At 40.1% G+C, this 15,428-nt stretch overlaps 1 protein-coding gene across 2 annotated transcripts in view; it reads left to right on the top strand.

Moving 5' to 3' along the window:
- Positions 1–15,428, top strand: part of scube1 (signal peptide, CUB domain, EGF-like 1) — a 370,427-nt gene that overhangs the window by 191,322 nt on the left and 163,677 nt on the right. The window contains exons 6-7 of one of the 2 annotated variants that reach the window (XM_078568358.1): positions 5,642–5,758; positions 11,773–11,862. In XM_078568358.1, the coding sequence (XP_078424484.1) occupies positions 5,642–5,758; positions 11,773–11,862 (207 nt within the window). The remainder of the gene's footprint in view (positions 1–5,641; positions 5,759–11,772; positions 11,863–15,428) is intronic. The other variant, XM_078568359.1, reaches the window with a different exon arrangement.

Here is a 15,428-nt window from a genome sequence, read left to right as displayed (position 1 = left end):
TTCGCATAACAGGAATAGATCATCCACCATATTTCCCATTAGTTGCTCCTGGACAATGTTGGACATTAGGAACACTAGTTCCTTCTGAGCATCTAGGCTGGCTAGCCAGTTGCACGGGGGGAGGCTATTAAAAATTAAAAGGGTGCCTTATTCTATGCAATTAAATGTAGGGTGTGTCCATGCAGTGCTCTGTGCTCCGCTCTTGCCACACATATTTTATGTTCCCCCTGCAGTCCGCCCGCCCACCACTCCCCCCTCCCTTTGCCCCCACCCTCTCATCCTTCAAAGTACTCCCAAAAGAGTTGGAACTCCTTTCAGGAGTGCTGTGTTGATATTTCAATTATGCTGACCTCAGAATGTTACCCATGCTGAAATTGCAAAAGGAAAGATCCTAGACAATGTCTTAAATGTGGAGTCTCTTTTGAGCCAGAGGATCATGGATTCAAGTCTCGTTCCAGTACTTGAGCACACAATCTAGGCTTGTAACATCATTACTGGTGGAAAGGTGTAATTACATTGTGCAAGTTTATATAATTGCGGACGATATAATTGCATACATAAGAATGTATAATGCAAATGTATAAGAATAAGGACAGTATGCATGATATTAAAATAGGAACTCTGTTATGTCTGTGTGCTCTGGTCCAAATATCTCATGTCCTCTGACCAAGCTTCCCTGAAGACCAGATTTGGCCTTAACACTGTACAGTTCTGTGGATCATGTATCACTATGTATGTGTATAATATATAGAAAAATATTCATTTTTCTTAAAAACTATGTTTTTCAGTCATTTGAGAATTAATTTACTTATTATTTCTCTGATTTTGAAAAATGTATCATATTAACATTTGCTGTAACCACAGTTTAGCACACCACACCATTTAGTGAGTATTAGTGAAATGATCCAGATGAAATTCTATAAAACAGTACAGCATGGAGCAATAGGACACTATTCTCCAAATGATGATTTCCTGTTCGGAGCTCTGCTCTCAAGATGCCATGGAATAGAAATCAGAAGTTGATTTTCATGTATATTTACTCCTGGTCAGAGTGTCATCTGATGGGAACACAGCTCAGAGTAGTATGTGTTCCCATGACTTTCTATCCATTCATTTCCATTTTAATTGATGGAAAACTGTGGGTGGTGGCTGCACAATTTCCTGAGAATCATTCCCAACAAGGGAAGCTTGGTGCACTTTTAAAATCTCCCCACAAATGTTTCGTTAGAGCAAAAGAAAGTCATTCTGAGTCATATTTTGCAATCACCTTCTATTGGTTGTATACAGATCAGCTTTGTTGGAAGCTTAGGAGTAGTTGTTAGGTGGCTCACTCAGATTGGAGGTAGCAAACACCTGAAGGAGTGAAAGGGAGATGATATAAAATTACAAAAAAAAATAATGTTTACAACCTATGATTTCTTTGTATTGTTTCATTACATCAACTCATAGAGTCATTAGGGCATGAAAGGAAGCCAATCGGCCCAGCTCTCTGTAGAACAATTTTATCAGTCCCATTCCCCACTCTACCCCATAACCCTGCAATTGTATGTCCCTCAAATGCCCATCCAATTTTCTTTCTGTTTCCTCCACCCTCATAGGCAACGAGTTCTGGGTCATTACCACTCACTACTTAAAAAATGTTCTTCCTCACATCACCCCTGCATCTCTTTCCCAAAACCTTAATTCTGTGTCCCTTGGTCCTTGTGCCATCAGCTAATGGGAGCAGCTTTTCTTTGCTCACCTTATCTAAAACTATCATAATCTTGTGCACCTTTATCAAATCTCCCCTCACACTCCTTTGCTCAAATGAGAACAACCTAATCTTCAACCTAATCTTGTGGCTAAAATCTGAAATCCCCAGAACCATTCTGATAAATCTCCTCTACATCCTCACATCCTTTCCTAATGTGCGCTGACCAAAGCTGAATGCAATACTCTAGCTGGGGCCCAACTAAAGCTTTATAAAGATTCAGCATAAAGTCCTGCTTTTGCACCGAATACCTCTTATTAGATCCAAACACCCAGCAATTAACTGACAGAACTACCCCAAAAAAATGTCATGTTTCAAAATAAAAATGAACTTTGTTGTATATAAAAGGATTAAGCAAAGCAAGTATTACTTATATAATAGTTTATAAGGACATACGCTATAAATTCAGTTCCACTTGTTACTTCCCCCCCCCCCAAGAGTCCCCTTGTCTTACGAAATCTTGAAGGTTCATTCACTTCTTTCGAGATCAACGCAAAGGTATGCCACATTCCTCTGGAATTCACTTTAATTCACTGGAGTGTTCCAGCCATCCCCCAAGGTAAAATGCAATGGAGGTCCTTTGATTAGTTTTTTGCTACATGATGCTCCACCTTTCCTTTACAGACCTCAGCTCCTTGTTTAGGTTGCCAGCAGACCCTCAACTGCTTTCCCACAGTTTTCCAAGCTAAAGCTGCTGAGTGCTTTCTGCCCCAAGGTTCTGTGAGGAATACTGTAGATACTGTAGATTTCTTTCACCAGCTGCAAGGTAGAACAAACCTTCCAGCTGGTTTTCCCTCACAAAATCCAAACTGAGATGGAGCACCACCTGCATTCCATGTGGTGAACATTGAAGTTAATATTTTCTCTGCTCCAAGTGCAGGCCTAACAGACTAACATTTATTTTCTTTGGCTCTCCCAACTCAGTGAGCTGCAGCCTACACCCTGTACCTAGACCAAAACTATAACTGCCTCTCTCTGTTCCCAAACTGAATGGCTTGCTTCTGTCAGCAAACACACACTGACAAAGAAAAGAACCTTCCAACCAAGGCTTCACCCTGAATCATTATCTCTCTGGCAATGTGGCATGCTTTGGGATGGTTCAAACAGAAATGCAAACAAATTATTTCATTGTAAACACAGCTCTTTGATTCTGCACCCCATATGAATAATTAATTTTTCTAATGTATGCAATTGCCCTCTTGCCAGGCTCCCTGGCTTCATTACAGGCTGAGAGATAGATTATTAATTTTTCAAGCCTTTTCACTATCAAATCTGACCTTGCGAGGCTAACACTGGCTACCTTTTAACTGTAATTAATTCCAAGCTTGTTTGAATTGCATTTATTTCAGGGTTGCTTATCAGTTTGGCAATCCGATGCCCCCATTTTCTACAGTTAAAACTCTAATTCCTTAAACTAAAAGTTATATTCTAAAACAGATAAATTATGAACCAGATATTTGCAATGATCTATACATGAAGACCATATGCTTTGCTAACTATTCTCTAAATATATCCTGTCACCTTCAAAGACCTATGCAGATGAATCTCCAGATCTCGCTGTCCCTGTACATCTTTAGAAATGTGCCATTTCATCGATATTGCCTCTCCCTATCCCTTATGCCAAAATCCATCACCTCAGACTTCTGTAACCATTGGCAGTAAGTGCATACAAATAAATGTCCCTGTCCTCCCAACTATAGAATCTCCTATTACAGCTGCATTTCCACTCTTTGTTGTTCCCTCCTGTGCAGTCTGTTACCCATTACTGCCAGGTTTGGACTGCACTCTTAAAAGCTGTCGTCACTCCCTGCAGTCTCCAGTGCCGAGCGCCTGTTTGAGAGTGGCACACACCCCAAAGACTCCTGTAATTACAGCCTTTTCTGATTCTTCCAGGTGACTACCCATCCATTATCCTGAACTCTCACTGCCTGTAGGGTAGCCAATTCCTGGAAGGTACAATCCAGGAAACACCATCCTCCCTGATGCTCCGCAGTGGCTCCAGCTGCCCCTGCTGGAGATACTTCCTGCACACTTGGTTCCCCTAGGACACCAGTAGTCCTGAAGTTCCCGTGTGGTGCAGGAATTGGAAGCAACAGCTCTCTGCTGCCCATTCATAATCTAAGAAAAAAATCTCTCTTTTGCAACCTAGTTAGACCTTGTATGAACTATTAATTTTAATTGATCTCTCTCAATGTGCTCTGTGCTAATACTCTTAATTCACTTACTGTTATATTTTCCCTGATTGAAATTTTATTAATTAAACCAAGCTGTAAATGTAAAACTTATAGTTTCCCAGTGCTAGTTTAAGCCACTGACCTGGTTGAGAAAGAAAAACAAACTCACCAACCAATCACCTACTGGTTATGCTCTGTTGCCACTCCTTGTTTTTATTGGAAAGCACTGTGGGGGGTCCCTGCTCTATCCCATGCCCTGATTTGTCAGCCACTGCTGCTGCTTCCTCCAATCATGTCCCCACTCTTTCCCCAGCTCTGATTTGTCAGCCACTGCTGCTGCCCACTCTTCCCCACCACCACCTCGCACACACACACACCCCCCCCACCCCACCCCCATTGCTCTGATTTACGAGCTGTCTCTGCTACCTCCAATAATGGTGATGTCATTCAAGATGGAGCTTTACTTTGCAGAATGCTCCTCATCTCCAGGAATGCTGATCTTGCCACTTTGGACAGAGGCTTGAAATATTTCTAATATGGGCAAAATTAATCAATGCTCCATGGACAATCTTACCAATTTAACATCAGGGGCAGGATTTTCCCGTCGCCGAGTGGGGGATGGGACCCACTCGCTGACACGTTAAATGACGCGTGGTGATGTCGGGCCAATTGAGGCCATTGACAGAACAATTAAACTAATTAATGGGCCTGCCCGTCCAACCTTAAGGAAATGATGGACATGTCCCAACTCATGTGACAGTGTCACATGAGGGGGCATGATAGGAAAATTTTATTTTTCTACTTATAGCTTTTTTACATTTTAGAGCTGATCTCCCTGAGGCAGCACTTAGCCTCAGGAAGATGAGTGCGCTCCTTCGTGCGCATGAGCGAAAGAGCGCACTCTTGATTTTGGGATTCCCCCCTCCCCTGCCCCCTGCTCGCACAGCGCTTCCATGCGGATGTCACGCTGGGCAGGCCTTAATTCGCCCACCCACTTAAAATCGTGCCACGCCCCCAATTGGGGGCGCTGATCGGAAGCTGCGCCCGCCCTTCGGCTTCGCCCCCAACGGGGGGAAAATCCTGCCCCAGGAGTTTGCATCACAGGATGTGCAGTAGGTTTGCCTTCTATCCAGTTTGGACCAGACCCTTCAAAGTTTGTCCACAAATTCCTAAAATGCAAGTTGCACATCTAAAGGCATATTTTTTAAAAAAAAGTTAATTTTCTCCCCTGACCTCTCTGTTTGATTATGTGGGACCATTAATCGTTAAGGGATGCAATGAATTTGCATCAACAGCCAAGCAAATATCAGAACTTAAACCATGAATTCAGACTTGTTCTGCCATTATTCTGATCCAGTTTTGACTGGGTGGAAGGTGGTGGCCCCAGATGTTCTAGGAAGTATTAACTACTCTTTATCCTGCACATGACATCCCAACTCTCCCTCACCAGCACCTCTAATTGGAAGAAGAATTCAAAATATTGAACAGTCTGCAGTGCAAATACAATGCATAGTTTCTAGCAGTCAGCGACAGTTCCTAAGTTTATTCAACTCAGAAGTAGGAATATTCAATCATTTTTCAGAAATCAAATTAACATCACTCAAAGTTTGAATTATGTATTCCATCATATCTCTCTTTCGGTATTGAGCTGTGAAATTAGCTCTATAATATAGAGTTTTGTGTTTTCATTTTTGCCTCCCTACACTTTGTGTGACAGTAACCTGTAACTATGGAAATGGGGGCTGTCAGCATACCTGTGACGACGCGGACAATGGACCTGTGTGCGGCTGTCACCAGAAATACGCTCTGCATTCAGATGGGAAAACATGTATAGGTAAGTGAAGACCTATTATGTGTTCTAAAGCTCTGACTGATGAACAAGTTGCTACAGTATGTGAGCTGTGCAAGAACCTGGCCTGCTGATTAAATGCTGTAGAAGCGCAGTCTCTTATAGTTTGTGTTACCAACTGCATGAATGAATGTAACAAGTAACGGAATTTTGCTGCTACGTTTCATGGTTATTAAACCCATTAAACTGTTTTGCTGAGGCTGCAACTGGATGCCAGATAATCCTCCCACTCCTCAACTGGCTCTCATGTTAGAACTGCTTCATATTGTGAAATATGACAATTAAAATTCTAGGATCATTTCACATTACACCACAATTATTTGAAAAATTCTCATTCATGCAATTTTAATGTATGAACTCTGAATTCAAAGTAAACTAACTTTAAGGCGCTTGAGTTTTTGTAAACTGAGGTTTCTAGTAATCTTAGAACATGGATTCCTCGCAAGCTGGCTGGTATGTTTGTATCTGACCATCCTTCATTTATCTCACTGGAGTAAATTTTAACTGGGCAAGAGTTTAGCATTTAATTTGCACTCGCACATGAACTGACTCTGGGTACAGATCTAATGTGTAACACTTACCCTGGTACCTTGATTGATTGCAGTATGCTCTCTAAGTTTCCCTATGCTTTGAGCAGGATCACTGTGGGTACAAGTCAAAGGCTGTGCTATACTTGTATTGATATTCAGTGACTTGCAATGAATTGCCCCAAGTCCAAATTCCATAAGGTCTACTGTGAAGGCATGATGGACTGGACAGCAGTGTAATAATATCATTTGAGTTTCCTGAAAATGACAGGCTTACCATGTTGCCCATTTTCATGCAACACTCAATGTGAAAGCCATACAAGGCTAGTGAGTTATCACAGTACAACAGTTTAATGGCAACCCTTACTCTGGAGTAGGGCCAATAGGAAATTCACACCTACAGCTTTTGAATGGCAAAAGGGAACTTCCATCGATCTGCTTCTGCATACTTTGACAAGAAGTTCTAAAAGACTGAGGGAAAAAAACTTGTCCAACTTAAGTCCTCCTTTGTTTATCATGAAATATTTGATGGAGAGCACTTTGCTCCAAAGACTTGATGGACAGAATATCTCCTTGGTACAGATTTGTGAAAAATATCTTCATTTCAGCCTTAGTCATTTTGGCCCCTAAGATGTTTATGCCCTGCACCACCACCACCACCCAGCATTGACAAATATTTTATTACTTTTTGGCAGGTGAGATTTCACTTGTACAAATGTTAGGTTCTAATATTATGACATCATGAATGAGGCCATTTTTTCCTATTCACAATGTGATAGCAATGGAAATTGTTATGTCTCAGGGAAGTTCTGTGCAAAGTCTTTGCTCTCAGTCTGCTTGTGCTCAATAGTTCTAAAGTGTAATTTATGAAGTACAGCCATAAGCAATAGCTGTAAGCTACCACTACCATTTTCAATGAACCCCTTTATTAGTTTAGCATTTCAGAACAGTCCAGTGTAACATGCTTCCTCTTGGGTGGGGTGGGGAGAGAAACACTCGAGGCTAGAAAATACTGTTGACGTGATTGTAGCACATAAATGCTTAAAACGTTTGTATAAATTTTAAATGAGGCATTCCCATATTTAAAATAGGAAGGGAATGTGATTGACCAGGATTTTATTCTCAGCAGCAAATTCACTGTTCGCCTCGCTGCCAACTGCCCACACTATTCATGGTCATGTCAGTGAAGATTTTGGGCATCTTTTCTGGCACTGTGCCCTGTATAGGGGATCTGTGGCATCTGTGAGCAAGATAACCAACATCAAGGTTCTTCAACCAATCAAATCGTAGATTCCTCTTTAAGACATGCGGAGTCCAAACAGGGAAATATAAGGCAGAAAATATAAATTACATTTAAATGTTGTAGAGAAAACAAAATAAAGTTTGGGAAAGGCAAATAAAAGTGAGGGAGGGAGATGAAAAAGTCAGAAAAATAAAAGCATATTTGCATTTTTAAATCAATGACTTTAATTTTTGTCTGATACAGTGAGACCTCCACACTTATTACTTTTTCAGGGCCAGAGGGGTTTATCGGCTATAATTATTACTTATTCCACCAGTAAAAATTCACTCACTCCTAAATGTACCAGCCCTAACCTTTTCAGCCATTTTTAGTCTGGAACTAATAGGTAAGTACCCCAGCTTCAGGCCATTACAATGATTTTAATGCTGAGTCTATGAACAAGATCTGTAACTGCACACTTGGTATATGTATGTGTATATGTGTATATATGTATTATTATATATAATATATACTATATATACATATACATGTGCATTATATATGTACATATATACATATACATATATATGCAAACACACACACATGTCAGAAGTTGCTGCCTGATTTGACATGCAATATTACTGATGCCTCACCATTATTACAGTCCATTTATTGAAAATAGTAATCTCAAATCTTAGTTGTCTAGAAAATATAATGTGTTGCATTAGCAAATTAAGCATTATAGTTACACATACCTGTGTTTACAAACCTACCAAACTGTCTTGCAAGATTATTTATGAGGAAACCATGGTAATTTTAACATAAGTTTGTTATTTTACAAATAAGCCAATGCATTTTCAAATTTCTTTTGGATAATTAATCAATGATATTTAACACTAGCTAAAGAGGCTTACAGCTTAAAGAACCCTTGAGACATTTACAAGAACTGTTGTCACTGTGATGTGTGATTTTCAAATTTTTAAATGCATGACAAAATATCTCTGTCATCATTTATTTTGATGTTCAGTTGATTTGAAAGTGGTTGATTGAAATGTTGCTAAAAATAACCGGTTGCAGATTTTTATGTAAATATAATGCAACACAAGTAGATTGATGCCATATTAACAAAGCATATAGACTATTATAATGAATAAACATTTTTATTACAGATCTGATTTGACTTGATAACATTTGAAAGTAAGCTAGAGACAAAACCATTAAAATGTCCACATCTCTTCTAAAATCTCTGGATTGCATTCATGTCTCAGCACTTAATAAATGGTCTGCCTATTATTGTTGCAATCAATAACTGAAGTTCTGTGGAGAAAATATTCTGATTTGAGACAGTTCACAGTGAAATGTAGATCAGGAAAACCAATCAATCCATCTAACTCGATCTTTTGCTGAAACCTACTGACCCTCATCACAGCACTTTTTGAATGAATCCAGAGTTCTTACCTCCATTATCCTACCTGAAAAACCATTCCAAGTCTTAAAGAATTTATGTTTAAGTTACTATTCATAGGGTTTCTACAGCATCAGATTGTCACGTGCTTCCAGTTCCTCTCAGATGCAGTTAGTAATATTTTCTGTTATTTATGATTATTGGGTCATCAAAATTGCAAGCTACAAAAACAAAACCAAAGTTACTTGGATCCAAAAGTTCATAGGACATTTTTCACACAAGGCAGCCAGTTAAACTGAATGTTCTTAATTGCTGGATTAAGCATGGTCTCAGGGTGGCAGTGTGGTGGGTTCGGGTGATGGCGTTGTGGGTAGTGTTATGCGGGGAGCTGGGGGCGGGTTGGTGGAAAACTTTAATGAAAAAGAATTGTAAATTTGTATCTACAATCCCTTTTGCAAGGTAAGATCATTTCCTGCTTTATACTGAATTCTATTAACATTATTCTATGTGCCATACTATGTCTAACATGTTAACCATATGCCACCAATGCAAAGAATGCTTTGGTTTGCGCTCTAAGAATGTTAAGGCTCTGATTTACAGGTATGGCAGATTTAACCAGTTTTTGCTATTATACCCTTTGCTCATTATAAAATTCTTAGTTCTGCTGATATCCTGGATTCTAAAGATTTTAATGTTACATTTTCTGATGTGTTTTTTGTAACATTAACCATTGCATGCACCTCATAACAAGCAACAAGCTCAACTCCTAAGGATCAAGTTTCAGTAACAGTGGAGTGTATCACCTCCATGATTATTGCTCAGAGTCAAGACTGCCTGCTATGCAATTTGTTTACCTGCACTTAGAACCCAACTAAGGCATGTTCTTTTAAAGGAAATTTTATGGTCATCAAACTAAACCTGGTACATTGAAATTCAGCAAAGGTAAGTTTTATTTCATTGTGTATATTTAATAGAAGATATATGTCATCTGTCTAGCTTAGCTGCTTGTATCTAATTGGCCTAAGGACATCATTTGGAGCTTTGCTGTGCATCATAATGGGAGTATATTAGGCATGTCATTGGTGAGGTGCTTTTTATTTTTTCTAATGACATTATTGTGTCCGCTTGCAATATTTTTATGTTCAGGATGTTAATTTTTAAACAAGTTTTTGTTTCATGGAGAAAAGAAGAATGTTGTATTTTAATCAGATATTGATAAAATACAACATATTTTGTGTGTTGACCTGTCCTAATCCACTTTGTTCTTCACAAAAGCTTGAAAATTCCTATGTATGTCCTAAGATAATACTTAAGTCAGCTAATGTTGACAGCCTTGGAGATTACTGTTTCTTGGTCATATGATCCATGTTACTTTAACTGCCTGTGCCAACTTCTCTATATTTAGTTCCTCCTTTAGGAAAACCTTTATTTCCTCTGCTTTCTGGTGATGGTTCCTGATTGCCTGTCTTGTCTAAGCATTGTTGATTTTGATATATAAGTGACTCTTTTAAACAAAAAAAACTCTTTACTTTAAAGAAAAGAAACACAAAATAAAGCCTCTATTGCAGCCTGATCCCACAGAGAAACTGGTTTCTATATATATTAAACAAAATATCTTAATCTTGTTTAACCATGTAGTGGTGCCACTGAAACACTTTTCCTAACTCAACCAATTCATTATTGCTTGCCATCTGAAGTGATGTAGAACTATGACATCATTGAAAGATTGCAAATGCTCTGAAAAGTCACCCTTAAAACTGCAGCCTTCTGATTTTTAAAATAAAACCTAGCCTATTTATTATTTGCTTTTCTTCTGTTCTGATTGCATTTGCTGCATGTGTAAGTACTAGAACCTTTTGTTACAATTTCTTATGATTCTCTTATTTATTGCATCATCATTCATACAACCCTACTTAAGCTGTCTGATCCTCCACTGAATGACTGGGAGGAAAGTTGTTTTAACTTCTTCACCTCTTCCTCCTCTTCTGCCTTTCAATTATTCTGTTTCATTTTTGCTAATGTGATTAACAAATCTAATCCAATTCTAATTTATATTCTAATGTTGCGTGTCAATTTCTCTCTCTCGCCCTCTCTCTCTCTCTAAGACCCTTGCACATGAACAAGACACTAACCTTAATGGCTGTGTTGCTAACATTTTCATGTACTGACACCTATTGACTGCTCGTCAATTCTTGCCGAGGCCGATCCTTGGAGCATTGTTTCTAGTCCTGACTGTTTAGCCAGTTGTGATGTGTTCCATAGACAAGCAGGCAACCAGCACTGCCCCGATTTGTTTCCTGTTTGCATGCAGACTGGTTCCCCCCCACCCCAGACACACACTTTTTCCACTTTTGTTATTGTGGAAGATTATTATCTTCCCATGTCCATCCATCACCGGGTCCTTACATTCTGTGTCTCTCTGTAAGACTCTCTTGATGACCAATATTAGTCTTCAAAAACCATGAACTCTTTTATCTCCATTTTCTCATATCCTTGCATTGGCATCGCTAATGTTATCTTTTCTGCTTTTCATTCATTTCCTATTTTCTATGTTATCATTTCAAATCTTGTTATAATGCTTAGTTTCTGTACAATTTTCTGGAAAAGAATCTTGTAGTTTTCTTTTGCAGTAGTTTTAAGAATCTATCTTTTCCCCCTTCTTTTAGATTTTCATCAGACTCCAAGCAGGATTAACACTCTAACAAGGATTTAGTGCTTCATGGCTTACTTCTTGATTTTTTTTTTTGTTTGGTTAGTCAATGCCAAGCAGCTGTCATAGGCAGCAGAAAGATTGGGCTTCTGGTTAATCGACTGCTCCATGTTTGTCCCCTTACTTGTGTTTTAGAGAAGGATGAGGCTGCAATTGAGAGCTCTGAGTACAATGCCACGTCAGTAGCTGATGTGGACAAGCGGGTGAAACGGCGGCTGCACATGGGTAAACCTTTTCTTCCACTTCCTTTGTTGTGCTAACGCTTGTGTCTGTTTTTTTTTTATATATTTCATCTTTGTGGTAAGGTCACAAATTAAAAGGTTTCTCATCTCCACCCTACTTAACAAATGTGAGTTGCTTATTTATTTTCCTGTTTCCTGTCATGCCACCACCCCCCACCAAAAAGATGCTAATTACTGGGCTTTTAAGCAATTCCACCTAATAACTGTTATTTCCCCTTCAAAATCCACCCAAACACAAAATGGAAAATTATATCAAAGAGGAGTGGGGAATTGGAAAGTTTTGAACACTGTGTCATAGTCTATACTTTGGATGCTGATAAGGTAATGGCCCTAAATTTTATTTTCAGTATTTTTTAACGGGATGAAAAATTAGCATAATTTGTGGCCTCCTTTTCTAAAATCACAATTTCACATATCTGTTGTACTTGAAACACTCCGTTGTATTGAATTGAGCCTCAAAGCTTATTGATACATCTGCTTGACTGACAGAAGGACATAGCCAGTAAGAGTCAAGTAGACGATGACTGCAGTATTATCATTGTCATTTTAAGTAATTAACTTCTTTGCCCAAATTTATAAAGTAAAGCAACGAGGTTTATCATGCAGCGCTATATGATGATGCCTTTTTTCCATGGACCATTTGTAAATTTTATCATGTCCATCACCTGTCAATCAAGTAGTTATTTTTATTTTGCACCACCTGCAATATGTAATTCCCAGAATTACCAGTAGCCATAACCTAAGGTTTAATATTTGGAACTTTGTGTGATCAAATATTCACAAGCCACAACAAATTAAGTCTTTGCATGAAACTATATTCTTCCTAGGCTCTTCTGCTAGCATGGATGCATTGTAATCGTCACAGTGTGAAATTCAAAGAAGTAATCACGAGTTAACTTGCGGCATTCTCCATTATACTATAAATGAAAAACAATTGTGATATCACTCCCAAGTATTGGTTTCATGCTTTGGTACTTAGTGTTTATGTGAAAAACAATAGGTTTAAATAATTGGGATGCACTTGTTACAGCTGCGAGGCTGCTCCAGTAGCTCGTGGCCATTTTAAACCTGAAGTGTTCTTGGGAGTTGAAACTTCTGTGGACAGTGCTAAAGGCAATATCCTTGATCTGCTAGCACACAAAAATGTATCTTGAATTTTTACAATAACCTTATTTTTTTTACTTTTTATTTGGCCCTGGGATTATGATAAGAGAATTAATTAAACTTTCCATCATTTCACTATCCTGGTAATGGTGAAATCTCTGCTCTGCATAGTTTTGACATAATGAAATGTCAGCAAGGATCTGACCTCTGCATTCCCTTGTGATCATGATGTCTGTTCTTTGCAAACAAAAATTAAGCAGCCTGCAACCTGAGAAATTATTTTATTGAATCACTTCCAAATTTCAGAAGTTATCCTTTAAAATATTTCTTTGTATATTTTCCCTGCAGTTGAAGGAACTCTGCCCTATATCTGGCCTTGTTTACTGCATTCCAAACTGCCGCAGTACTGAACCGGCGAGCAGCAAAGTGGCAGGTTTTGCATATGCCTTTTACTGTTCTCTGTGGAATTGAAATAACAAGGGTTTTTTTTTTGTCATCCAGAGTGTGGTGAAAACCAAGTGCAGAAGAATCGTAAGCGACAGCAGCCATTCTTTCCCAAACAATGTGATTTCTACTTTTCGCCTTCCTAATTGATATACTCTTTGCTTTCAAATAGCTTATGCTTGCAAAATGAGGCATCTCTATATGCAGGGAAGAAAAAAGCATCATTAAGTCTTTTTTAAAACTGGCAAGTTGAAGCAAATATCTCAAGGGTAGATCTTCACTGTAGGTTTTCTAAGGTAGCTAATGATATTTTCTCTCAAGGAGGAATATTTATTTAGCCTGTACAGATTCAGCATACAATTCCAGCTGAAAAAGAATGAGGGCATGTAGATTGAGAGCTGTACCTCCTGCAGTAGTTTCTACATTTAGGTTTCGGACTCTGAAAAGGCTGATTAAATGTCCATTCAAACAGTCACAACCAGGCAGTCCATTTGCGCACTCATTTTTAAGTTTTTCAACTTAAGGGAACATTTATATTTTCCTTCTTAAGTTACAGGGTGGAGTTGCCCCAGATTTGCGCAAAGTCCGGTAGTGGCCAGGAATGGTGATGGTGGCTTTTCATGCTGTATTGTCCCATTCCCAGCACTTCCCACCTCATTAATTATGCATTCCTGGGATACATTCTGGATTGCTGGCAGGGTGGCCTCTGATTCGCCCGCCTCACTGTCACATCCCTGTGTGGAGTTAGCACTCTCTAAGGAATCGGAAGCTGCCTCAAAGTCATGGCTGCCAAAGGGAGGAAACATGATGCCCCCAAATTTAGCAACACCTTCCTCAGGCCTCTACTGGATGTCTACCCCGGCTCTGGGGGAATACCAGCAAGCAAGGTCACCAATCCAGCGTGGGAGGCGATGGCGCTGACCACCGCTGCCAACGCCATGCAAAAGAGGACAGCCACCCAGTGCCAAAAGAGGATGAATGATCTCTCCATTCCACCAGGGTAAGTCACTCTTCTCAATACTCTCCACTCACAACCCATCACGCACCCACTGGGAACTCTTCACTGCCAGTTCAAGGGCCATCACCATTCACTCTCTCTCACATACCTTCATCTGCCCTGAGGATCATGACCTGATCCCAACCATGACACCACCCACATATGCCAGGCATCGATTTGATCTGGCCTGGCAGGCATCCTGCTTACACTCCTTCCATCTGTCTTCATGCAGGACAAGCTGGCACACAACAAATGGGAGAGGTCACAGGCTGGTGGAGGAATGCCTGAAATCAAGGTCCTCAGTGTTTGAAACAGAGTCATCCAGCTGGCCAGCTACAATCTGGACCATTCCTGTGCAGACGGTGAGGTCAGCGATGATGTACCAAGTGAGGAACCAGCAACATCCATCAGACAACCATGCTGTGAGTGAGTTCCCTTGTTCTGCAGTCTCCTGCCATGTGCTAATTATCTCTCCTTGTTTCCGCAGGCACATCTGGAAATCAGCTGAGGGGGGTCCACGAGCCAGGTCTTCAACTCAAGCCTTGAAGACACCTCAGAAGAAGAATCTGTTGACGCCCTAATTGAAGTCCCATCACAGAGCTCACCCACACCCTCCACCAGCACAGACACACACACCTCGGTGGAACCTAGTTCTAGAGTAGCCTTGGGGTTACAATCTGCTGAGCACATCACACCGTCTGAACCACAGCAGGCAGAGGCAGGAACTTCCTGGTCTTCCAACACTTGAAGGACTGCTGGAGGCCAGAAATCAGCTGCGTCCGAGTCAGGTGACGAGCCTCTGGACTCGGTCATGTCACAGTTGCTGGAGCTGCAAAGGCAAGCTCGGGAACATCAGGAAGGGATGTCCGCTGCACTCCTCAGATTGCAAGGCACGGTGGAGGAGTCCGTCTGTTTTCAGTCTGAGGTGATAGCACCGGCATGTCAATGCACCGAGGTCAACACTGGCAGAATGGCGGCCGCCATGGAGACCTTGGTTCAGGACA

This window comes from Cetorhinus maximus, chromosome 22, assembly GCF_964194155.1.
Source record: "Cetorhinus maximus chromosome 22, sCetMax3.hap1.1, whole genome shotgun sequence".
In the NCBI taxonomy this organism is placed as follows: Eukaryota; Metazoa; Chordata; class Chondrichthyes; order Lamniformes; family Cetorhinidae; genus Cetorhinus; species Cetorhinus maximus.
The sequence above is the reverse complement of the archived record's forward strand: the minus strand, read 5'-3'. Positions and strand labels throughout refer to the sequence as shown.